The sequence below is a fragment of the Mobula birostris genome, chromosome 9, assembly GCF_030028105.1.
Source record: "Mobula birostris isolate sMobBir1 chromosome 9, sMobBir1.hap1, whole genome shotgun sequence".
NCBI classification, from domain to species: domain Eukaryota; kingdom Metazoa; phylum Chordata; class Chondrichthyes; order Myliobatiformes; family Myliobatidae; genus Mobula; species Mobula birostris.
Window position 1 is genome coordinate 143,948,136 of NC_092378.1, and position 25,809 is coordinate 143,973,944.

At 43.3% G+C, this 25,809-nt stretch overlaps 1 protein-coding gene across 4 annotated transcripts in view; it reads left to right on the forward strand.

Annotated features, from left to right (window-relative positions):
• The window catches only part of cacna1ha (calcium channel, voltage-dependent, T type, alpha 1H subunit a), a 510,834-nt gene that overhangs the window by 356,394 nt on the left and 128,631 nt on the right, over window positions 1–25,809 (forward strand). For all 4 annotated transcript variants that reach the window (XM_072269033.1, XM_072269034.1, XM_072269032.1 and 1 more), the window contains exon 9: window positions 21,989–22,140. In XM_072269033.1, coding sequence (XP_072125134.1) covers window positions 21,989–22,140 — 152 coding nt within the window. The remainder of the gene's footprint in view (window positions 1–21,988; window positions 22,141–25,809) is intronic.

The following is a 25,809-nucleotide window of genomic DNA, read 5'->3' on the forward strand; positions in this document are numbered from 1 at the left end:
CATCCTTGAATGCCTTCCATGTGATTTTCTCCAGTCCCACTTGAGGTCCTTTGAACTGCCCGTCACTGCGTGTGGGCCAACAAAAATGCCTTCCTTAATCTTGGCTTCAGTTATTCTCACTTGAATTATGAATTGGCATAACAAATATAGGCAATTTCAAAGAATGCTGCATGATAGGAAAATTTCATAAACAAGAGTAAATTTGCAGATGCTGGAAATCTGGGCAACACACAGAAAATGCTGGAAGAACTCAGCAGGACGGGATTATGGAAAAAAGCATATTTGACGTTTCCGGCCAAAAACCCTTTGGTAGGACTGGAGGGAAATTTCATGGTGATTTTCATGATCAGCACCCCAAAATCCATAAGATATACCCAAATGTAGTCAGGAAGCAAAATCTTTGTTGAACAATGTTTTTTTTTCAGGCACAAGTAGGGTGGTGGGGTTAGCATTCCACCTTTAAACTTAATATGCTGAAAAATAACTTTGGAAGCAATAACCCCTCTCTTCAATGGACTTGAACCTGCTTCCAATTGCCATATTATATTGACCATATCGAATACATTATTTAAAAGACCGCTGAATCGCTTTCCGTTGTGTGAATCAACACTCCACAGAATGCAGATTTATTTTTTAGACTGACTGCCCACCCCCAACAACTCACAATATTGGCCACAACCGGCAAGATTTTTAAGACAGATGGCACCGTTGTGTAGTGGTTAGCGTAACACTTTACAGTGCCAGCTGAAAGATTGGATTTCAGTTTTCCCCCATCCCTCCCCCCAGGGTTCAATTTCCCCCTGTTCTCTCACCCCCCCCCCACTGTCTCTATGGAGTTTGCATGTTTTCTGCATGACTGTGTGGGTCTCTCTTTCGGTGCTCCGATTTCCTTCCACAGTCCAAAGACAAGCAGGTTAGGGTAAGCTGTGGGCATGCTACGTTGGCACTGAAAACGTGGTGGCACTTGTGAGCTGCCCCCAGCACGTCCTTGATGCAAATGATGCATCTCACTCTATGCTTCAATGTGCATGACAATTAAGCTAATCCAATCACAACAGGTATGTGCACCTGAATTTTGCTGACTGATTAATGCTGTTCTAAATGAACATGAAGATCTCCGCACAAGTTCAGTTCACAGCTTGAGTTTAAATTCGAGTTCGAGTTCAAGGGTGGTTGCCATTCAACTATATACATGTATACAGCTAAAAGAAGGAGTATTCCTTCGGGCCAAGGTGCAAAACATGGATATGCAGTCATAAACAAGAGAAAATCTGCGGATGCTGGAAATCCAAGCAACACACCCAAAATGCTGGAGGAACTCAGCAAGCCAGGCAGCATCTATGGAAAAAAGTACAGTCCACGTTTCGGGCTGAGACCCTTTTGCAGGACTAGAGAAAAAAGGATGAGTAGATTTAAAAGGTGGGAGAAGGTAAAGGGAAACATACATACAGTCATACACAGCGCACATAGCTACGAAAGCACATGCAGACATAAAAAAAAATTAGCACATCCCTAAATGGCATAGCTGAAAAGCTGTTGGTGTATGGGATGCTGTCCTGGAGCCATTTTCCAGTAAGAACAAGTACATAGCAGTTCCTCATCTCACTTTGGTTTGGCAGACGAAGATAAATCAGCCTGTCTCGCACTGAGTCAGTGCAGGCAGTCCAGCTCAACATCCAGGGAGCGAACACTGGAGGCCAACACTGATAGGAAGGGCCGGCCTGGATTACAGGACACTCACACACCTCTGATCTCTCTCGCACCGCCTCTGGCAGAATAGAAGAAAACTTTCCCCTAACAGTCGGGTGATACTATTAATTGAACAACTTAGCTAATACAAAGAGACACTGCGCATCCTTAATGAACCCACATGAGAACAAATAACATGGTCGACAACTCATAGATATTAATTTTATGTAAGCAATAACGGTTCTTATTTCCATAATATCCCTTTGGCTGTGAGCTTCCATTGTAATAATATTTTTCATTCATATTCAAGCTTATCAGTTAGTGATATTTCACACACACTCAGTGGCCACTTTATTAGGTACAGCTTTGGAACCTGGTGTGGTGCTCAGTTGCTGTAACCCAACCAGTTCAAGGTTTTGTGCATTCAGAGATGCTCTTCAGCACTCCACTGTTGTAATGCATGGTTACTTGAGTTATTGATGTCTTTCTGTCAGCTTGAACCAGTTTGTCCATTCTCCTCTGATCTCTGTCATTAAGAAGGTGTTTTCACCCATGGAGCTTCAGGTCATTGTTTTATTTTTTGTTTTCTACACCATTCTCTGTAAACTCTAGAGATTGTTGTGCATGAAAATCCCAGGAGATCAGCAGTTTCTGAGATACTTAAACCACCCCATCTAGCATAAACAATCATTCAACAATCAAAGTCAGAATAGTATAGAATAGGCATCCGTTAGTTTCACGAGACCATAGATTTGCACCTTGGAAGGTTTCCAGGGCACAGGCCTGGGCAAGGTTGTATGGAAGACCGGCAGTTGCCCATGCTGCAAGTCTCCCCTCTCCACACCACCGATGTTGTCCAAGGGAAGGGCATTAGGACCCATACAGCTTGGCACCGGTGTCGTCGCAGAGCAATGTGTGGTTAAGTGCCTTGCTCAAGGACACATGTGCTGCCTCAGCCAAGGCTCGAACTAGCGACCTTCAAATCACTAGATGAATGCCTTAACCACTTGGCCACGCGCCAACACTGGTATCTAGTCATACTAGTATATACTTACTTTAATTCAGTTTTTTTCTCTATTTATCATGCATTGTCCTGCTGCCGCAAAGTTAACAAATTTTGCGACAAAAATGGGTGATATTAAACCTGATTCTGAATTGTTGTTGGGCCTTTTTATTGCACGGGAAAGGTTTCTGGGGGTGTGGGGGAAGCAGAGATACATCCGTCTGAGACTCAACACTGACTTGTGCTCATTGACCTGATTGGACAACATGGTAGAGTGGTGATAAGCGCCCCAGCAATCACAATCAGGGCTCAATCCTGCCACTCTCTGTATGGAGTTTGTACTTTCTCCCCGTGACCGCATGGCTTTCCTCCAGGTTCCCTGGTTTCCTCCCATATTCCAGAAACTTACGGGTTAGGGTTAGAAAGTTGTTGGCGCTTCAAAGCATGGTGACACATGTGGGCTGCCCCAAGCATAATCCTCAGACTGTACTGGTCAACGAATCATTTCATATTACGTTTCGATGTACATGCCACCAGGTTCAGGAACAGTTACTATCCCTCAACCATCAGGCTCCAGAACCAAAACTTGACACAGTTGCTCAGGTTCCCAGACAACTGATGTACAAAAGAAGGCCAGCTGTGTAAATACAAGATAGATAGATAGATACATAGATAGATAGATAAAAAAAACTGAGAATGTGAGTTGTAGAGTCCTTGAAAGTTAGTCCATTGATTGTGTTTAGTGGTCAGATCAGTGTTGGTGTGAGTGAAGTTATCCACACTGGTTCAGGAACTTGATGGTTGAAGGATAATAGCTGTTCTTGAACCCAGTGGTGTGGGACCTAAGGCTCCTTTATCTCCTCCCGATGGCAGCAGAGAGCAGAGAGAATGGCCAGGATGGTGGTGGGTCCTTGATGGTGGATGCTGCTTTCCTGTGATGGTGCTCCGTGTAGATGTGCTCAGTGGTGGGACGGCTTTTCCTGTGACGGGGTGGGTTGTACCCATCACATTTTGTAGGCTTTCAAATTTACAGAAGACGTTGCGTATTACGATTCAAAAGTTGCAAATACCAAATATTTGACCTTCCAGTGTGTAGGGGTAATTTTGTTTGCTTTTAATTAACTTAGCCATTTGGATTCAATATATTTTGATATCTTAGTGAAGCCATTATCATTATGCGGTGTTGTTTTCAAACACATTGTCAGCACTCAATGAACCTGAAATGGAATTCGACTGAACAGGGCCGGAATGACATTTCAGGAGAACAAATACTATGCTAAGATAAATATACACTCTGTGACCTCTTTATTAGGTACCTCCATTACCTAATAAAGTGGCCAATGGGTGTATGTTCGTGGTCTTCTGCTGAAGTAACCCATCCACTTCAATGCTCAATGTGATTCTCTTCTAAACACCACTGTTATACTGCGTGATTATTTGAGTTATGGTCACCTCCCTGTCAACGTGCACCAGTCTGGCCCATTCACGTCTCATCTCTCTCATTTATAAGGTGTATTTCCTCACAGAGCTGCCGCTTACTGGACGTTTCTTTTTTGGGATTCTCACACAAATCTCTGTGAACTCTCGCGAATGTTGTGCATGAAAATCCCAGGAGATCAGCATTTTCTGAGATACTCAAACCACCCCATCTGGCACCAACAATCATGCCACAGTCAAAGTCACTTTAATCAGGTTTCTTCTCAATTCTGATGTTTGGCTTGAACAACAACAGAACCTCTTGACCACGTATGTGTGCTTTCATGCATTGAGTTGCTGCCACATGATTGGCTGATTAGAAATTTGTACTAACGAGTAGTTGTATAGGTGTACCTAATAAAGTGGACGCTGAGTATATAGCAAAATGTAAACGTAGTTGAAATTGCTTCAGTAGTCAACTTCCAAATCATAATTCGAGGAAAAATAATCCAGGAGAAAGAAAGAAAAGAACGTAAGCACTGCGTAGTAGAATGATGGAACAGAATCAGTCAGTGGCTTCAAAGGGGAATCGGATGGACATATCAGAGAGAATATTTTGCAGACTGTGGGGAGAGAGGGAGAGAAACTGGACTCGTAAATTCGTTCTTCTCAGATTTTGCATAAATTTGGTGGGCTAAATTACTCCCCTGGTAGAGTTACGTTTCTTCAATTCTTTCTGCAGGAAGGGGAAAATTTTACAGAGCATATGGGTAAAGAATAGAGGATTGAGACTAAATTAGGAACTTGTTCGAAGTGCTATCATTGACATGCTCCAACCAAGTGTCTTTATGTTGTATGATGTTATGTTGATTATATGCTAGTTTCAGTAAACTTCTTTGATGGTTAATTTTAAATGATAACATTAACATCAACTTTAAATTATCCCAGGAATGAAAGAGTTAATATACGAAGAGCGTTTGATGGTTCTGTGCATGTACTCACTAGAGTTTTGAAGATTGACGAGGGATTTCATTGAAACCTATCGAATTTTGAATTGCTTAGAGCGAGTGGATATGGAGAGGATGTTTCCTATAGTGGGGGAGTCTAGGACCAGAGGGCACAGCCTCAGAGTACAGCAACGTCCCCTTGAAAGAGAGGTGAAGAGCAATTTCTGTAGTCAGAGGGTGATGAATCTGCAAAAAATTCATTGCCACAGACTGCTGCGGAGACCAAGTCATTGAGTGTATTTAAAGTGGAGGTTGATATTTTCTTGATTAGTAAGGGTGTTAAAGATTAGATTAGATTAGATTCAACTTTATTATCGTTGTGCTGAGTACAGATGCAAAGCCAATGAAATGCAGTTAGCATCTGACCAGAAATGCAATGAATAGTGTTATTTACAAAATAACGCGAATAAAAAAGTGCTACAGCACACAAATATAAAAGTACTGAGACAGCACAATACGGATGCAATACTGCTTAGAGCTGTGATGAGAGGTTCAGCAGGGTCACAGACTCAGGGAAGAAGCTCTTCCTGTGCCTGCTGGTGCGCGAGCGGAGGCTCCTGTAGTGCCTACCGGATGGGAGAAGAGTAAAAAGTCCATGGGTAGGGTGAGATGCATCCCTGATAATGCTTTTCTCTCTGCCCAGGCAGCGTTTATGGTAGATGTTCTCAATGATGGGCAATTGGGTTCTCAATGGTAGGCAAAAAGGTTATAGGAAGAAGGCGGGAGAATGGGGTTGAGAGAGATACTAAATAAGGAATGATGGCATGGCAGTGTAGACGTTAGGGGCTAAATGGCCTAATTCTTTCCCTTTGTTTTATGGTCTTATAACACAAAAAAATGCTGGTAGAACTCACTAAGTCAGGCAGCATCTGTGTGGGGGAGTAATCAGTTTTGGGTCCCGATGAAACGTCTCAGCCCGAAGCATTGACTGTTTATTCCCCTCCGTAGATGTGTCCTAAGCTCTGACGGCATTTCCATGCTTTTCTAAATACTTCCTACACCTACAGAATCTTTCGTGTTTATGATAACATAGCATAAATTTTTTATTTAATGCCATCTTTCATGCTGTACATTTGGAAAGAAGATGGCTTTGTTTCTGATTTTTAATAATTGCAGAGTTATGCAATAACAGCAACCAGGATTATGGAATGAATTAGATTGCTTGTCTTGGGGTTCAAATGCAGTTCCAGAATGCTGGGATGAAAAGCTTCTGTCTCTGACAGCTGTTAGAGCCTATGTCCAAATCGTCTGTTTCCAGCGGGAACAGGTCCACAACAGAAAGCGTTTAATATTCACAGATGCAAAGTTGGCAGTCTCATACGGAGGATACAAAGAGGTGACATATACATGAACTTCAAAACTTCTCAAGTGTGCAGCAAGAATTTTTCAGATCCGTAGACTGGAGTAGTGACACATTGTTGAGATACTTTCAAAACTTTCCTGTGGATCTGTTGTTAATCTTTGCTCATTCTAAATTATGGGGAATAAAGTGACCTTTTAAATGTTGTTTTTAAAAACGCAAACACGAGGAAATCTGCAGATGCTGGAATTCACCAGCAACTTTTATGTGTGTTGTTTTAAATGTTGTAATGGGCCCGATTTACCCATTTCCAATTTTGGTTACAGCTTCTCCGGCTTATTGAAATGATGATATAATGGCAAATAAATCTGCATTCTCCTATACTTACATTATTTTACATATCTGCACAGCTCAGAAAAAAAACAGTAAATCCCATACAGTGTTATCAGTAATTGGCAAAAGTGCAACCACAACATTTCAAAAATCCTAGGTTTTCATCAGCTGATTTAATGGTTATTTAATTATTTATTTGGATACAGCACAGAATAGGCCCTTCCAAACGCGTTGCCCAGCAACCCCCGATTTAACCCTTGCTTAATCATGGGACAATTTACAATGACCAATTAACCTACCAACTGGTACGTCTTTGGACTGTGGGAGGAAACCAGAGCACCTGGAGGAAACCCACACAGTCACGGGGAGAACATACAAGTTCCTTGCAGGCAGCAGTGGGAATTGAACCCGGTTCGCTGGTACCGTAAAATGTTGTGCTAACCATTATGCTGCCATTTTTGATTTATCCCAAGCTGCTATTTTTCATGTATTAATTCCGTGGCCTGTAACTTTGAGTTACCCACCACATACACTAACAGAGTTGCTGAGGTATATCATACTTGGGGGAGATAGTGGGGACAAGCTGTCACTGCCTATTAAACGCTCCCAATGGTGTGCGCCTCGAATGGCCTCTGACAACCAAGTCCAGCTCCTGGCCTTCACGTGTGGCTCAGCTACTGAGCCCTGCACCATTTCTACAGACAGGGGAAGGACAAAGGTGGGTTACTGGCATCTTAAAACCAGTTACTTCAGGCAGATGAGGCTCATCAGGCATGGTTGGCAGCTCGTCCAGGAGAAGGAAAACTGATCACAAACCTCCACTGCCTTGCATCTATATACCCACTCATGGGTTAGGCTTCGGGAGTAAACCCCAAGGAAAAATCCAGAGCTGGAGTCCCTCAGGCAGTCCTACATTGAGTTCAACACTGACTGGCAACTCCTGCAGCAACACTGGTGCCAAACTGTATTGGATTCTGCCATTCCTTTGGGATCATCAGCTGTGAGGAGAGGGGAAGCCTGTTGCAACTGAGGGCCTCACACTAACTGTGTGTGCTCCAAGCTTGGTTGATTAATCATGGTTAGCAATATTACATGACTAAGAACTGTCATTAATTGGAATTTCTTCCTAATTTCTAACCAATTAGAAATTAGTCCACTTCTTGTCCACAAACCCCAGCAGAAATAATCTGAGCAACTGCTTTGTATTATAAGTACACTTGAAATTCTGGTGACAATATTGGTAAGGTTAAAGATTACTGTCATTCATCAAATGTACACTGAAACATACAGTGAAGTGCTTCGTTTGCATTGAATGAAATCAGTGAGGACTGCCCTGGGCGTAGCACACAAGTGCCACCATGCCTCTGGCATCAACATAACATGCCCTCAGCTTACCAAGCTCAACTGTATATCTTTAGAATGTGGGAGGAAACCAAAGTACCCAGAGGAAACCCACAGAGTGATGGGGAGAGTACTCAGACTCCTTACAGAAGGCAATGGAAACTGACCCCCGATCAGTTACTGCTGTCACTGTAAGGTGATTATGCTAACTACTCGTTGTCGTGGTGGCTATCCCTCGAGGTTGAGGATGATGGTCTTCATTCTGTTAATCTACTTATGGGCTCTCAAGTGGCTTATGAGTCCAATCTTGGCTTTGAAAGTTCTTCTGCATTCAGGACAGTTAGCTCCAGATGGCAGATCGGGCTTTGGTTGTTGCTGCCTCTCTTTCCATTTTCTTCTCTTTTCTTCTAATTCTGCACATCTGTTGGCTTCGAAAGTTGCTGTTCCTTCTCGGATGATGGCTTGCCAGAGTTTCCTGTCCTTGGCATTGGTTTCCCAAATGTTGATGTCGATGTTACATTTCTTCATGTTGGCTTTTAAGGTGTCTTTGTATCTCTTCTGTTGTCCACCTGTTTATCATCAAGAACCAACTAAGATGGAGCAGTCATGTTGTTCGGATGAAAGGCGAACGTCTGCCGAAACAAATCTTCTACTCCCAGCTGAAAGAAGGCAAACGAGGCTTAAAGAGGCTAACCACTACATTACCAAACGAAACACACACAAAATGCAGGCTAAGCAACATCTATAGAAAAAAGGACAGTCGATATTTCAGGCCAAAACATCGACTCTTTTCCTAGATGCTGCCTGGCCTGCTGAGTTCCTCCAGCATTTTGTCTGTGTTGCTTGGATTTCCAACAACTGCAGATTTTCTCGTTTGTGATTGGACGTTACCACGCTGCCCCTTCTTGGCGCTTTCTTATTCAGAAAATCTATCACATCTGTGGAGTTATGACTTTGAATGAGTCACACAGAGACTCTAGCTGTAGAATTCAAAGGACTTTCTTCAACGCAAGTTCAGACACAGAGGGAAATTCTCTTGGCTGAATCCCCTGGGAGAATCTCTCTGAACTCAAAAGTGCATTGAGATTTTGTGAATTTTAGGCACAAAAGCAGGTAATTAAACGTGGCTTTAATCCTCATCGTTACAGGATTTAATTCAACAGTTTGGTTGTAGACAAGTCCTTTCTTTACAAGAGTTTCTTTCAAATGATGACAGTATCACAGCCTCTGATTTTTTTTGACTGCTGTACTGTGCAACCATTGCTCTGAGCAGGAAATTTTTACACAGCCTGAAAACCGTGCAGCACTTTAAATGCTTTCTTTTGTAATATGCATTCTGTGAATATTGGTATACTACTAGACTAGGTCTAGTAGTAGGATCGTGGCTAGCTGAGTCAAGGAGGTAAGCTTGCCTTTGCTAGTTTGTAGGTTAGGCTGCACCCAACGAGGACGCCGGCAGCAGGGCGTCTGATGGCGTCTGGGGCAGATGAGTCCAAAAGGGTCAATGGTACAGCCACCTTGGTGGCATGTGGAGGAACCAGAGTGCTGGTCAACAGATGGCATCACAAGACTAGTTAGTTGTCACTGCGGAGCAGCTTTCTTATCCGCGAAGTCTGTTACACTCCTGTGTACCACTTAGCGTCAGACGTGGAAGCCCACCACTGTATGGTGTGGGCGCGACACCGTCTGTCTGATTACTGTGCAAGGTGTGTAAAATACAGTCAACATCGAAATCGATGGACAGCCGAAGAAGACTGTGGATATTTAACATGAAAGCTAAAAATACACATACCATAGATTTTATTTATTAATTGAAGGGTATAACGAAATACAGAACAACGAAGAAAATCTTGCACATTTTGTAAACTTTTTCTAGCTACGCAGCAGCATAGGATATATGGGCAAGAGCATTTCAGTTATTATGTGTCTGTGTGCCAGCACAGCTTAGAGGGAGCAGTGATCACAGCAATACAATATCATACAAAGTTATGGAACAGTATTATACACACTACTTACAGTTTCAGGTTAAAATACAGTCAGCAGAGCAGACAGGTTTCCTGTCAAATTACATACTTACATTGGTGGTAGTCCTGCAAATTTGAAGGAGACACTCTGAAACCTGTGCGTGATGGAGTTTTAAGTGGGACAACCGTTGCGCAGGGGCAATCCCACTCTCTCGGCAGAAGAGACCTCGATCCAGTGGCATGGACAACCATTACGGCTGAAGACCTCTCCTGCTGCAGTGGATGACCAGGACGTCTAAGTGTCTTATCGTGCTCTTAGCACTCCACACTGTCTGCTGGGCCTGCCTTCTTGACCGTTGGACCATTAATCGGTCTCCTCCGCTCAATCTGCCAGGGCCAGACTTCACTCTTACATTAGATACAAATCTCAAATGACAAGTCACCTGTAAATAGTCAAGAACACAAGACATTCTGCAGGTGCTAGAAATCTGGAACACACAAAGTGCTGGAGGAACTCAGCAGGTCAGGCAGCATCTATGGAATAAAGTATAGGACCCAACAAAGGGTCTCGGTCCAGAACATCAACCCATGCTGCCTGATCTGCTGAGTTCCTCAGACATTTTGTGTGTGTAACTCTGAATATTCAAGCACCATTTTGGTAATCCAGATATCCAAAAGAGTCTTTGTTTACCATGTATTGAGGGCTTTCTCTCTGGTTAAACAAATGCCTCAAATATTGATTTACAGAAGATGTAAATTAGACTGTCTGGAACCTTTCCAGATTTCATCATGGAGTTTTCAATGTGATCCGAATAAGAATCAAGGATCGAATATCAACAAACTCATTCGTAAGGCCAGTGATGTTGTGGGGATGGAACTGGACACTCTGATGGTGGTGTCTGAAAAGAGGATGCTGTCCAAGTTGCATGCCATCTTGGACAATGTCTCCCATCCACTACATAACGTACTGGTTGGGCACAGGAGTACATTCAGCCAGAGACTCATTCCACCGAGATGCAGCACAGAGCGTCATAGGAGGTCATTCCTGCCTGTGGCCATCAAACTTTACCACTCCTCCCTTGGAGGGTCAGACATCCTGAGCCAATAGGCTGGTCCTGGACTTATTTCCTGGCATAATTTACATATTACTATTTAACTATTTATGGTTTTATTACTATTTAATTATTTATGGTTTTATTACTATTTAATTATTTATGGTGCAACTGTAACGAAAACCAATTTCCCCCGGGATCAATAAAGTATGACTATAACTATGACTATTTGCCATATACATTTACGTGTTAGGAATTTGCAGCGGCGTGTTGGTCAGGATGTGACGTGCACCAAAACAAAATCAACAATTATAAAGAGGTTTGAAGACTAATATGAAATAAAATGTCGGGAAGTATATGGTCAAGTACTTTGGCAGGAGAAATGAAAGAGTTGACTCTTTTCAAAATGCAGAAAAGATACAAAAAAAACGGAGGTGCAAAGGGACTTGGGGATCTTTGTGCAGGATTCCCGAAAGGTTAATTTGCAGGTTGAGTCCGTGCTGAGGAAGGCAAATGCAATGTTTTTCATTCATTTTAAGAGGACCAGAATATAAAAACAACGATGTAATTTTGAGATTTTATAAAACACTGGTGAGTATTGAAGTATTGTGAACAATTTTGGGCCCCTTATCTTAGAAAGGATGTGCTGAAACTGGAGAGGGCTGAAAGGAGGCTCACAAAAATGATTCCAGGATTGAATGGCTTATTATATGAAGAGTGTTTGATGACTCTGGGCCTGTATTTACTAGAATTCAGAAGATGAGGAATAATCTCATTGAAACCTATCGAATGGTGAAAGACCTTGATAGAGTGTATGTGGAGAGGATATTTCCTATGGTGGGAGAATCTAAGACCGGAGGACACAGCCTCAGAATAAAGGGGTGTCCTTTTAGAATGGAAATGAGGAGGAATTTCTTTAGCCAGAGAGTAGTGAAAATGTGGAATTCTTTGCCACAGGCAGCTTTGTGTATGTTTAAGGCAGAGGTTGATACAGTGCATGAAGGAATACGGGGAGAAGGCAGGAAATTGGGGCTGAGAGAAAAATTGGATCGTCCAAGATGAAATGGTAGAACAGACTCGATGGGCCAAATGGCCAGTTCTCTCCTATATCTTATGGTCTAAAATATACATAAATACCAGCATGTATTTACAATGTAAACAACATTATAAAAAGTGGTTTAAAGTGCTTACACTGCAAAGGAGTGACAGGGGTAATAGATAATTTATACTTTATACTTTATTGTCGCCAAACAATTGATACTAGAACATACAATCATCACAGAAATATTTGATTCTGCACTTCCCGTTCCCTGGATTACAAATCGATAGTAAATATTAAAAATATAAATTATAAATCATAAATAGAAAATAAAAAAATGGAAAGTAAGGTAGTGCAAAAAAACCGAGAGGCAGGTCTGGCTATTTGGAGGGTACGACCTGGATCCCAGGGTGGGGTGGGATGGGGATAACTAGAATGGTTGACTATAACTGACAGGGGAAGAAGCTTTTAAAATGGTCAGAATCAAAATTTGTCGACTTAGCAGTAGCAGTACAATGCAATACATAAAATACATTAATAGAGAAAAAACATGAGTTACAATGTACAGATATATTACTGTAAATAGTTAAATTAAATAAATAGTGAAAAAATGGAAATAAAATGGTGGGAAGTTCCTTTTGTTTTAATAGCCCCATCGCATTTTCCAGAAGGGAGCTTGAGGAAAAGACAATCTACAGGGAGAGCCGTGTTTGCAATGATTTTTCCTGCCCACTTCTTTGTCCTGGGCACATTCAAGTCATGCAGTGATGGTAGACTGCAGTCAGTGACCTATTCTACTGTCCTGACAGCTCACTGACCATGGAAAAGTATCTATCGTTTCCCTCAGTGTTCAGAATGATGTCTCATTCAGGATGTCTTACACCTTGTATTTACATTTGAACAATCTCAGGACCAATTCTTTCTATTGCTGGCTGCCGCCCCTGTGACTCCTGATTAAAATTGTTTAACACTTCCAAGCAATTGGCTTCAGAATATTGAATGAAGTTTTGGCTTGATGCATTATTGCACCTGATAATGAACATTAACAAAAGCCATTCCAACAGTTTAAGGCTTCAAATATCCCACAGTCTTTATATTTTTCACTAGCGAGACAATTATGGTAATTATTGAATCTTGATCTTATTTTAATTATTACCCAATATTCATTCAGGCAGTCTTGAGATGAAATGCTTTAAATAATTTGGCAAAGTCCTGTTAGTGATCGAATTCATCATAAAACTAATTTCATGAAACCTTTACAACGTCCACAGAGGTGGATGTTCATTGGCCAATTTGCAAATCATGTTGCAGGAGCTCCCACACCACTCCCAAATGGGAAAAGCTATCAGGCATTGTTAAAATAGATTCTATGTAGAAGTATATAAATTAATTGAAATTAGTACATTGACAGTCAGCACTGATAAGATTCATTATTTCTGTGTTGTCTAAGGGGGAATACATTATTACATGACTCATAGAATAATTTTTTAATTAGTTGAAAACTACAACCATATTGCAGATAAACTAATTTCTCACTTGCAATGAGCAATTGCCTGTGAACACAATTCTCTGTACGGCATGAATTTTAATTGTATTTTGAAATTGTTTTAAAAGCAAACATCTTTTATTGCTGCACTGGTGACAATGTGTGCACAGTGCCAAGCTGTTGCTAAGAGAAAGAGAAGTGTGAGGTCACTCTGTGGAATTGGAGAGGACACCCCGGGTGGAACTGCTGTGGGGAATGCATATTCGCAGACCCTTCCCATGTGCGGGATCTTCCCCCTGCTGGTGAAGATGGCCTGGCGCCCTTTTTTTGGGGCCAGCCTCTCTGCCGGCACGCGCCGTTTTGTGGGCCGGTTCGGGTGTGCTGGAAAGTGGGTCGCCACATAACCGCACCCCCCCTCCCCCCAGAACCGGCGATACCTCCCCCAATGTCCACAGTCTGGATCGGCCTCTGTTTCGGAGGTCTTGCCCTGCGCCGCTGTGCCTGAGCCTGGACCGGCTGCGCCAAGTCCACATGGGCCAGTTTGAGTCGGTCCACCGTGAAAACCTTCTCTCTCCCCCCAATGTCCAGCACGAACGTGGACCCGTTGTTCCTGATTGCCTTAAACGGCCCTTCATAGGGTCGCTGTAGCGGTGTCCGGTGTCCGCTCCGTCGTACAAAAAGAAACTTACAGTTCTGCAGGTCTTTGGGTACGCAGGTCGGGCTCTGTCCGCACTGTGAAGTGGGTATGGGCGCCAGGTTACCGAGCCTTTCGCATAGTCTGTCCAGGACTGCTGTGGGTTCTTCCTGTTGCCCCCTTGGGGCTGGTATGAACTCTCCTGGGACGACCAGGGGCGCGCCGTACACCAACTCGGCTGACGAGGTGTGCAGATCCTCCTTGGGCGCCGTGCGGATTCCGAGCAGGACCCAGGGAAGTTCGTCCACCCAGTTAGGCCCCTCCAGGCGGGCCATGAGAGCCGACTTCAGGTGACGGTGGAAGCGCTTCACTAGTCCGTTCGACTGTGGGAGGTAGGCAGTTGTGTGGTGTAGCTGCGATGCTAAAAGGCTGGCCATAGCCGACCACAGGCTGGAGGTGAACTGTCGGAGGTAATGTGGGCCGGTACCCCGAAACGGGCTACCCAGGTTACGATCAGTGCTCGGGCGCAGGATTTGGAGGTGGTGTCGGTGAGCAGGGCTGCCTCTGGCCATCTAGTGAACCGGTCTATCATAGTTAGGAGGTACTGCACTCCTCGCGACACTGGCAGGGGCCCCACGATATCCACATGGATGTGGTCGAACCTCCGGCGGGTGGGTTTGAACTGCTGCGGCGGAGCCTTGGTGTGCCGCTGCACCTTGGCCGTTTGGCCCTGCGTGCACGTTTTGTCCCATTCACTGACCTGCTTACGAAGCCATGCCCACACGAACCTGTTGGTGACCAGCCGGACAGTTGTCCTGATGGAGGGGTGCGCTAAGTTGGCGCTAAGTCCCAGGCTGCTGGGACGACGGGGCGGGGTTGGCCGGTAGCTACGTCACATAGTAGGGTCCTCTCACCTGGGCCTACGGAGAGGTCTTGGAGCTGCAAACCGGAGACTGCAGTCCTGTAGATGGCCTGGCGCCCTTTTTTGGGGCCGGCCTCTCTGCTGGCGCATGCCGTTTTGTGAGCCGGTTCAAGTGCGCTGGAAAATGGGTTGCCACAATATCTTTTTTTTTATTGCTGTTTTGTGCAATTTTGCTCGGGGCACTGCTGTGCGAACTGGCTCTACGGCCTGCAGTCAATGAACGACAGAGCGCTAAATTGAACTGAACTGAACTCAACTCAACATTCCTAGACTGTTTCAAGATTTGACGTTTAACATTCTGTGTGTCATCCACTCATTGTTTTTGCCGTTTGTGTGCTTTGATCTTTTTTTGCACGTTGGGTGTTTGATGTTTTCTTTGAACAGGTTCCATGGTGTTTCCTTGTGTTGTGGCTGCCTGCAGGAAGATGAATCTCAGGGTTGTATGTACTTTGATAATAACTGAGTCATTTGCCCATCAAGTCTGTTCTGCCATTTGATCATGACTGATTTATTATTTCTCTCAACCTCATTCTCCTGCTTCTCCCCATTATTCTTGTCATCCTTACTAATCAAGAACCTATCAGTGTCTGAAGTGCTACCTGACCCAATGGGTTCCTCTAGTGTTTTGAGTGTTACTCCAGACTCCAGCATCTGTAGCCTCTTTTGTCTCTCTTTTTAGCACTTCTTACCATGATGGACTTGTTAGAAGAAACATTCTTAATTTGATAGCCTAAACTTATGTTGCAACAATAACATTTATCAGTTTATGATGTTCATTTGCAGTAAATCCATAGTCGTATTCAGTGCAGAGGTCCGTCGGTTCATCGTGTCTCAACTGACCCTCAAGTAGCTCTCCACACGGAGTTGTAAGTGCACTCGGCTCCATCGAGGGCACCAGCCTCCCCAGCATCCAGGACACTTTCAAGGAGCGATGCCTCAGAAAAGTGACGTCCATCATTAACGACAGCTGCCACACAGGATAAGCCCTCTTCTCACTTCTGCTATCAGGAGGGAGGTACAGGAGCCCAAAAGTACACAGTCAATGATTCAGGAACAGCTTCTTCCCTCTGCTATCTGATCGGATTTCTGAATGGACATTGAACTCATGAATATTACATCCGTACTTTTTTTTTCTCTTTTTGCATTACTTATCTAATTTAACTATATATATGTGTGTGTGTGTGTGTGCGTGTGTATACATATATATATATATATATATATATGTATATACTTTACTTTATTGTCGCCAAACAATTGATACTAGAGCATACAATCATCACAGCGATATTTGATTCTGCGCTTTGTGCTCCCTGGAGTACAGATGGATAGTAAATATTAAAAATTTAAATTATAAATCATAAACAGAAAATAGAAAAGGGAAAGTAAGGTAGTGCAAAAAAACCGAGAGGCAGGTCCGGATATTTGGAGGGTACGGCCCAGATCTGGGTCAGGATCCGTTCAGCAGTCTTATCACAGTTGGAAAGAAGCTGTTCCCAAATCTGGTCGTACGTGTCTTCAAGCTCCTGAGCCTTCTCCCGGAGGGAAGAGGGATGAAAAGTGTGTTGGCTGGGTGGGTCGTGTCCTTGATTATCCTGGCAGCACTGCTCCGACAGCGTGCGGTGTAAAGTGAGTCCAAGGACGGAAGATTGGTTTGTGTGATGTGCTGCGCCGTGTTCACGATCTTCTGCAGCTTCTTCCGGTCTTGGACAGGACAACTTCCATACCAGGTTGTGACGCACCCCAGAAGAATGCTTTCTCTGGTGCATCTATAAAAATTAGTGAGGGTTTTTGGGTACTTATTATAAGTTACAGTTTTTATTATTATGTATTGCAATGTACTGCTGCTGCATAACAACAAATTTCATGACATATGCCAGTGATACTAAACCTGATTCTAAGCACTAATCACATTTACCAGTTTTTGGCTCCCCAGTCTATTAGGTTGTGCCTGACTGAGAAAGGTTATGCACCCTGGCAGCATAGCAGTTAAGCGTGACGCTATTTCAGCTCGGGGCATCGGAGTTCAAACTTCAATTCTGGCATCAACTGCAAGGCTGTATGTCCTCCCCATGGGATGTGTGAGTTTTCCCCGCGCACTCCAGTTTCCTGCTACAGTCCAGAGACATACTAGATAGGTTAATTGGTGATTGGAAATTGTCCCGTGATTAGGTTCGGGTTAAATTAGGAGGTCTGTGTTAGGCATCTGGCCAAGTGGTTAAGGCGTTCATCTAGTTATCTCAAGGTCGCTAGTTGGAGCCTCAGCTGTGGCAGCATGTTTGTGCCCTTGAGCAAGGCACTTAACCACCCATTGCTCTAGTCTGTGCGAGGAGTGGTGCCCCGCACACAGACTTCCAATCTGCGCCCTGTAAGGCATGAAAATGCCCGAAGCAGGCCTCTCATGGTCTGAGTCGACGTTCCCCTGGGGGTCTGGGTGGTTGCAGTGGTGGCATGGCTTGAAGTGCTGGAAGGGCCTATCACTACAGAAAATGAAATAACCCCATTTAGAAGTATAGTGAAGGGAATGTGATGTAAGTATGAGACTATTTCAGAATTTGTTCAATACCTTGGATGTTACAGTTTAAGGTAGGTAATGAATTAGGGTCCACTGATGGGGATATTACATTGATCTGTTGTTGCCGCTGTACCGCAATACAATGAAAAAGCTTGTCTTGCACACTGTCCACGCAGATCAAATCATTACACAGCGCATTAAGGCAGAACAAGACAAAACCGTAACAATGCAGAATGAAGTGTAAAAGCTACGGAGAAAGTGCAGTGCCGGCAAGCAACAATGTTCAAGGCCATAACGAGGTGGATTGTGAGGTCAAGAGTTACCATACAAGGGCTCCGTTCGGGAGTCTGATAACAGCGGGATACACGCTAATTGTACGTGCTTTCAGGTTTCTGCACTTGTCTGCCAGATGGGAGAGGGGAGGAGAGAGAATGTCTGAGTGGATGGGGCCTTTGATTATACTGGCTGCTTTTCTGAGGTGACGAGATAGATAATACAAGATAATACAAGCAATAGAATGTTCTGCATCTCTGTCCTGGAATTTAATTTTCCCAGCGGAAATATTAAAAAATGTCCTTAATTACCCCTATTAAGTTGATGGTGGCCTGTTTCCTTGAACTGCTGGTAAAAGTGCTTTCAAGTCAAGTCGAGTTTAATGCCAAATGCACTCTGGAGGTAGCTGATAAAGGAGGCTCTTTATCTGTGGTATGTTTGTGGTCTTTTGCTGCAGTAGCCCATCCGCTTCAAGATGTGATGTTTTGTCCATTCATCGATGCTCTTCTGCACACCACTGTTGTAATGTGTGGTTAATTGAGTTACTGTTGCCTTCCTGTCAGCTTGAACCAGTCTGGCCTTTCTCCTCCGACCTCTCTCATTAAACGAGGCATTTTCACCACAGAACTGCTGCTCACTGGATTTTTTTTTGTTTGTTTGTTTTTTGCACTATTCTCTATAAACTCTGGAGACTGCTGTGCATGAAAATCCCAAGAAATCAACAATTTCTGAGATACACAAACCACCCCATCTGGCGCTAAAATCATTCCACAGTCAGTCACTTACGGCACATTTCTTTCTTCATTCTGATGTTGGTCTGAACAACAACTGAACCTCTTGACAGTGTCTTCATGTGTTTATGCATTGAGTTGCTGGCACATGATTGGCTGATCAGATATTTGCATTATGAAAATGTATGCAGGTTTACCTAATAAAGTGGCCACTTAGTGTATCGATTTTGTTTACTGTTGGTGTTCCTTTCCACGCCTTGTGGTGCATCGGGCAGTAACCTTGCCCTTTCTTTAGCACTTTTTGTCTGTTTTTACGAGGCGGAGTTGCTAGCTCAATGCTCAACCCAGTGCAGATGGAAAGCTTGCAAGGAAACAGCCGGATTCGAACCTGCGACCAGTCGCCTCGAAGTCCAGTGCCGATGCCACTACACCACTAGCTGGCCAAAGCGTGTATAGATAGTTAATCAATAATCAATGGCTTATTTAACAAATGCCTTGTATTTTGTTCATTATTTCCATGTGAGCAATTAGCTGGAAGTTTAACTAATAATAACCACTAACATTAGATGTGTTGATGGTAAAAGCAATGAGAAGTAGAAAATCCTCCCTCAGAATTCATAAATAAACCTGTGAAAAGATTCTTTTATGGATGTCAATGTGGCCCAGAATTGGGATGTTCCATTTAGTAAACTCATAGAGCACTACAGTACAGAAACAGGCCCTTTGGCCCATCTAGTCCATTGCAAACTGTTATTCTGTCTAGTTCCATTGACCCACACCTGGTGCATGAACCTTGATACCTCTCAAATTTCACAACACATGTCGGAGATAATAGAACTATTTTATTTCTTTTATTTATTTATTGAGATGTAGTGCAGAACAGGTCCTTCCAGCCCTTCGAGCCACACCACCCAACGGCCCCCAATTTAACCCTAGCCTAACCACAGGACAACTTACAATGATTGATTAACCTGCCAACCAGTACGTCTTGGGACTGTGAGAGGAAACTGGAACACCTGGAAGAGACCCCCGCTGTCCTGGGGAGAATGTACAGACTCCTTGCAGACGCGGTTGGAGTTGAACTCCTCTCGCTGGTACTATGAAGCGTCGTGCTAACCACTACGCTACCATGCTGCCCTTCTGATTCTTATTCAGGACCTGCATGTTTGTTGGGGTACGGGGAGAGGGTTGGGGAAGCACAGTGCCCAGGGGCAAACCCAGAGAGCACACGGAGAGAACTCCACACACACATACACAGGAGCAGAAGAGGCAGGGATCGAACCCTTATCCCCAGAGCCCCGAGGCAGCAATCCTGCCCGCTGTGCCACTGCTTTCAAACAAGAGCACAGTATTTATATCCTGCAGACGCTGCACTATTAATGTTCCTCAATCTACAAAGACTGTTTCTTTGACATTTCACTGCAAGCTCTCCTTTGACTGAACATTGTGTTAACAGTGCAGCCATTGTTTATCATCTTGAGTGACTAATTGCCAAAGCAAATGTTCCATTTTTAGGACACAAAATTATAGGTTGTGACTAACAAGTACCTGGAGGCTCACTTTTAACTTCCGCACCACATGACATTTGTAAACCCTCTGGAGTATCGCTGTGTGGTAAGTGACATCATCCCCATCCAGCAGTTAATGTGGCATATACCGGGCAACTCTAAATGAATGTTTCCGGAGCTAACATCCACTTTATTGGAAAGGATCCACTTATTACCTGACAGATTATATCTAATGTGCAAGATATAGTTCTGTGTAACTGGTTTCTCCAGAGCAAAATCATGAGATTGCATAACCATAAAGACGTCTACATATGCCATTGTGTTTAAGTGGTACTTTTGCTTCTATATCACTAGCTTCTGTAATATCCAGAGAGTTATAAAATTAGTCAACTCCATCATGCAATAGCCTCCATAGTATCCAGGACATCTTCAAGAAGCGATGCTTCAAAACGGTGGCGTCCATCATTAAGGACACCCATCACTCAGCTCACGCCTTGTTCTCATCAGGAAGGAGGTACAGAAGCCTGAAGGCACACACTGAATGATTTGAGAACAGCTTGAACCCATGAACACTACCTCACTACTTTCTATTTCTAATTTTGCTCTACTTACTTAACTATTTTATATATATATATATGTACTTCATGTAATTCACAGTTTTTTCCTCAATTATTATGTGTTGCAATGTACTGTTGCCTAATTCTGATTCTAATTCATCTTTTTCTCATTTATATATATATATTTCTTATGGTAATTTATAGTAAATGTATTATTGTACTCCACTGCTGACACAAAGCAACAGATTTCTCAACAAAGCGTATTTGCATAGTTTGCCTTCCCTTGCACATTGGTTGTTCTTTCGTCCTTGTGTGTAGTTTTTCAATGATTCTGTTGTATTTCTTTGTTCTGCTGTGATTGCCTGCAAGGAAATGAATCTCAGGGTAATATATTCTACCTTCTCCCCATAACCCTTGGCACCCTTACTATAAAACTCCGTTTTAGATATACCCGGTGACTTGGCCTCCACAGCCAAGTCTGTGGCAATGAATTCCACGGATTCACTGTCCTCTGCCTGTAGAAGCGTCTCTTCTTCCCTGTTGTACAGGTACATCCTCATATCTTGATGCTGTGCCCTCTGGTCCTGACCTCTCCTGCTATCAAAAACACCCTCTCCACGTCCGCTTTATCTGGGCCTTTCAATATTCAGTACTGTTGACAAGGACTCAAGTCTGCAATCCTCTGATGACCTCACTTCAAACTCTGAAGTCAAATGCCATTTTCCCATTCGGCCACGCACTTGAACTTGGTGATCATAATGTTATATTGAGCATTGTCTGTTGCTATTCACCTGAGTGTTGAACCACTTCCCTCTACTGTTTCCTGCATGTGTTAACGTCTCTGTTGTGGAGGGAAGTCATTTGTCACTGAATCGATAAGTGCAAATTATAAACTTTGCAAGTTGATTTAAAAGGGAGTACATCATCCAGAAAGCACTGAATCCAGAGCGATTTAAAGGGAGGTTTTAATACAGGGCCTTCCAACCTGGAGTTAACGGTAGGGGTCTATGGCATAAAAAAGGTTGGGAAACCTCATTATAATACCATAAATCACACAATGGTTCCTCTACGATTTTTATCTAACACCCACAACACTAGGTGAGATCAGCAATAGCTAGATTGTAGCACTGCATCATTTGGGCAATAATAATTCATTATTGTAACAAATCAGTAGAATCATTTTATCAAATGTTTATTGAAGTATTTCAACTTTTCTCACAGCCTGAAGAATTGACCAATGCCTTGGAGATCAGTAATATAGTCTTCACCAGCATGTTTGCAATGGAGATGGTCCTTAAGCTTCTTGCCTTTGGTCTTTTCGGTTACATCAAGAACCCATACAACATCTTCGATGGAATTGTTGTCATTATCAGGTAGACTGGCATCATCTTTTTTTTTACACTCTCTTATTGTTTTATGACATGCAACAACAACCTCAACTGCTTCCATTTAAGGAACAACTTTCTTGAGAGGAAAGGGAGCCCACAACGTTTCGCGCAGGGCTTATGACCGGCTGTAGGAGGGGATGTCAGAGCAGACGGCATGGCAGTGTAGTAGTTTCCACAGCTATTACAGCTTGGGCATTCCAGAGTTCAGAGTTCAATTCTGGTGTCATGCATAAGGAATTTGTACATTCTCCCCCATGGACTGCGTGGGTTTCCTCCGGGTGATCCGGTTTCCTCGACCAGTCCACAGTACCGGTTAGTAGGTTGATTGGTCATTGTAAGTGGTCCTGTGATTGGGCGAGGGTTAAATAGGTGGGCTGCGGGGCGGTGTGGCTCGTTGGGCTGGAAGGGCCTGTTTCACACTGTATCTCCAAATAAATAAAATATGAGCACGTAAGATGTTCAAAGCTTGGTCAGAGGGAGGTTTTAAGGAGCATTTTGTGAGGGAAGAAGTAGGCAGCATGATGTGGGGAGAGAAATCCAGAGATTAGGGCCTTAACAAATGAAAGCACAATTGCCAGTGGTGGCCCAATTAAACATGAGGGTTAAGCACGAGCTCAGACTATAGCAAAAGTTATCCTGGAGAGGGTCAAATTAGGTTCACAAAAATGATTACAGGTTTGAACGGCTTGCCATATAAAGAGTGTTTGAGAACTCCGGGCCTGTATTCATCAGAATTCAGAAGAATGAGGGTTGACCTCATTGAAACCTATCAAATGGCAGAAAGCCTTGATAGAGCAGATGTGGAGAGGATGTTTCCTCTGGTAGGAAATTTTAAGACCAGAGGACACTGCCTCAGAATGGAGGGGCGTCCTTGGAGAATGGAGGTGAGGAGGACTTTCTTTAGCCAGAGAGTAGTGAACCTGTGCAATTCATTGCAACAGGAAGCTGTGGAGGCCAAGTCTTTATGTATATTTAAGGCACGGTCAGGGCATGAAGGGATATGGGAAAAAGGCAGGAGATTGGAGCTAAGAGAAAAAATGGATCAGCCATGATGAAATGGTGGAGCAGACTCGATGGGCCAAATAGCCTAATTCTACTCCTATATCTTATGGTCTTATGTTCTGAATCCACGTACCTTATCCCCTTAATAAAAGTCGAAAAACCCTATTTCTGATGTTTTCACATGACTTTCAACTGAAGTTCAACAGGCTCCTTGTCAAGGCCACTTCTGTGGAAGCTTTGGTTGGGTGTATTTTCTTGCAATGAAGGGATCATAATTAAGTCTTACTGGAGTGATAAATCATAAAGACACACAATTCTACAGAGGCTAGAAATCCAGAGCAACACACACACAAGTGCTGGTGGAACTCAGCAACTCAGGCAGCATCTACGGAAATGAACAGTCGACGTTTCGGAGCAAGACCCTTCTTCGCAACTGGAAAGGAAGGGGGGAGATGCTAGAATAAAATGGTGGGGTGGGGGGAAGAAGGACGAGCTAGGTGGCACCTGGAGTAGCAGTTCATATGTGAGAGTAATCAGACCACATATTCATTCGAATTTAGAAGAATAAGGGGGAATCTTAAAGAAACCTGTAAAATTCTAACAGATTACACATATTCTCACAGTTGAGAGCACCTTTATTACATCTAGCCAGAGTATTAATTCTATTTAGCTTTTGTTCTGATTGCTGTTTAATTACTATCATTATCTGCACATTTTGCTTCTCTCTCTCTCTCTCTCTCTCTCTCTCTCTCTCTCTCTCTCTCTCTCTGTGCACACTGGATGTTTCACGGTCTTCCTTTTTTATGGGTGCTTTTGGGTTTCTTTGTTTTGTGGTCGCCTGTAAGATGAATCTCAAAGTTGTATGATGTAAACATACTTTGATAAGCAGTGTACTTCGAACTTTGAACTTTAAAGGTGTTCCTGATCACTAGGAAGTCCGGAATCAGAGTCACAGTTTTGGGGTACATTAGGAAATGAGATCAGAAGGAATTCCTTGATGCAGAGGATAATGAACCTGTGGAATTCTCTGCCACAGAATCCAAATCATCAATATATTCAACAAGGATTTATATTTTTGACAGTAAAGGGTTCAAGGAGAAGGTGGGAAGAGGATACTGAATTTATCATGGACTTCAGAAAGGGTAAGGCACACCAGTCCTCATTGAAGGATCAGAAGTGGAAAGAGTGAACAATTTCAGTTTCCTGGATGTCAACATCTCTGAGGACCTAACCTGGACCCAATATATCGATGCAGCTACAAAGAAGGCATAACAGCGGCTATATTTCATTCTGAATTTGAGAAGATTTGGTATGTTGCCAAAAAACACTCGCAAATTTCTTCAGATGTACCGTGGAGGTCATTCCAATTGGCTGCGTTACCTTCTGGGATGGGGGGTGGGGTGGGGGCTACTGCACAGGATTAAAATAAGCTGCAGAGAGTTGTAAAATTAGTCAGCCCCATCACGGGCACAAGCCTCCATAATATCCAGAAGATCTCCAAGGAGCGATGCCTCAAAAAGGTGGTGTCCATCATTAAGGACCCCCACCATCTAGGACATGCCCCCTTCTCATTGTTACCATCAGAAAGGAGGTACAGAAACCGGAAGGCACACACTCAGTGATTCAGGAACGGCTGCATTGTACTGCTGCTTCAAAGACGACAAATTTAACGACGGTGACATTAAACCTGATTTTGGTTCTGATTCTGATTCTGATGATCATATTCAAGGGTATAACAGACTTTCTATTTTCTACGCAAGCACAAGGAAATCTGCAGATGCTGGAATTTCAAGCAACACACACAAAAAATGCTGCTGAACGCAGCAGGCCAGGCAGCATCTATAGGAAGAGGGACAGTCGACATTTCGAGCCGAGACCCTTCGTCAGTATTTTCTACGTTCTTATTTCTGCAGATTATAGTGTTAATGCTTTGTGTTATTTTGTTTTTGTTTAGAAATCAGCATGACAGCAGGGCCTCCTCCTGTGCTGCCCAATTACACCATGTGACCAATTAATCTACTAACCTGTATGTCTTTGTGGGAACACCCGGAAGAAACCCCTGCAGTCTTGGGGGAAGCCTACAATCTCTCTAAAGTCCTGAAGAAGGGTCTTGGCCCAAAATGTCAACAGTTTATTCATTTCCATAGATGCTGCGTGACCTGCTGAGTTCCTCCAGCATTTTTTGTGTGTTCCTTACAGACAGTGGGGGGCACTGAACCCAGATCGCTGGAACTGTAATAGTGTTATGCTAACCACTATGCTTCCATGCCTCTACTAGTTCTGTATGAACATCTACTAATTCAACAGCGACATAATGTAAATTGAAGCTGAGGAGAATATGTCAGTCACCATTTTCTCCCAGTTTCTGTGCCAAGACATGAGACACCCACTGTGATCGACTGTTTATTCAACAATTAAAAAGGAATAATGTTCACTTGCCAATGCAGTCAATCTTTATCCCTCATATGTCTGGCCAGAACAGGAAAGTAGATGATTAAATGACATTGACCATAAATTGGAGATACTCCCGTCAGCTTTGTGTATTAAAATTAGTCAATGTTTAACATGGCAAAATTTATGTGAAAGAAAGGCTGTGACGTAGACATTCTGGAACACTCTTTGTCACTGTTCCCTTGCCCTTCCTGGAACAGC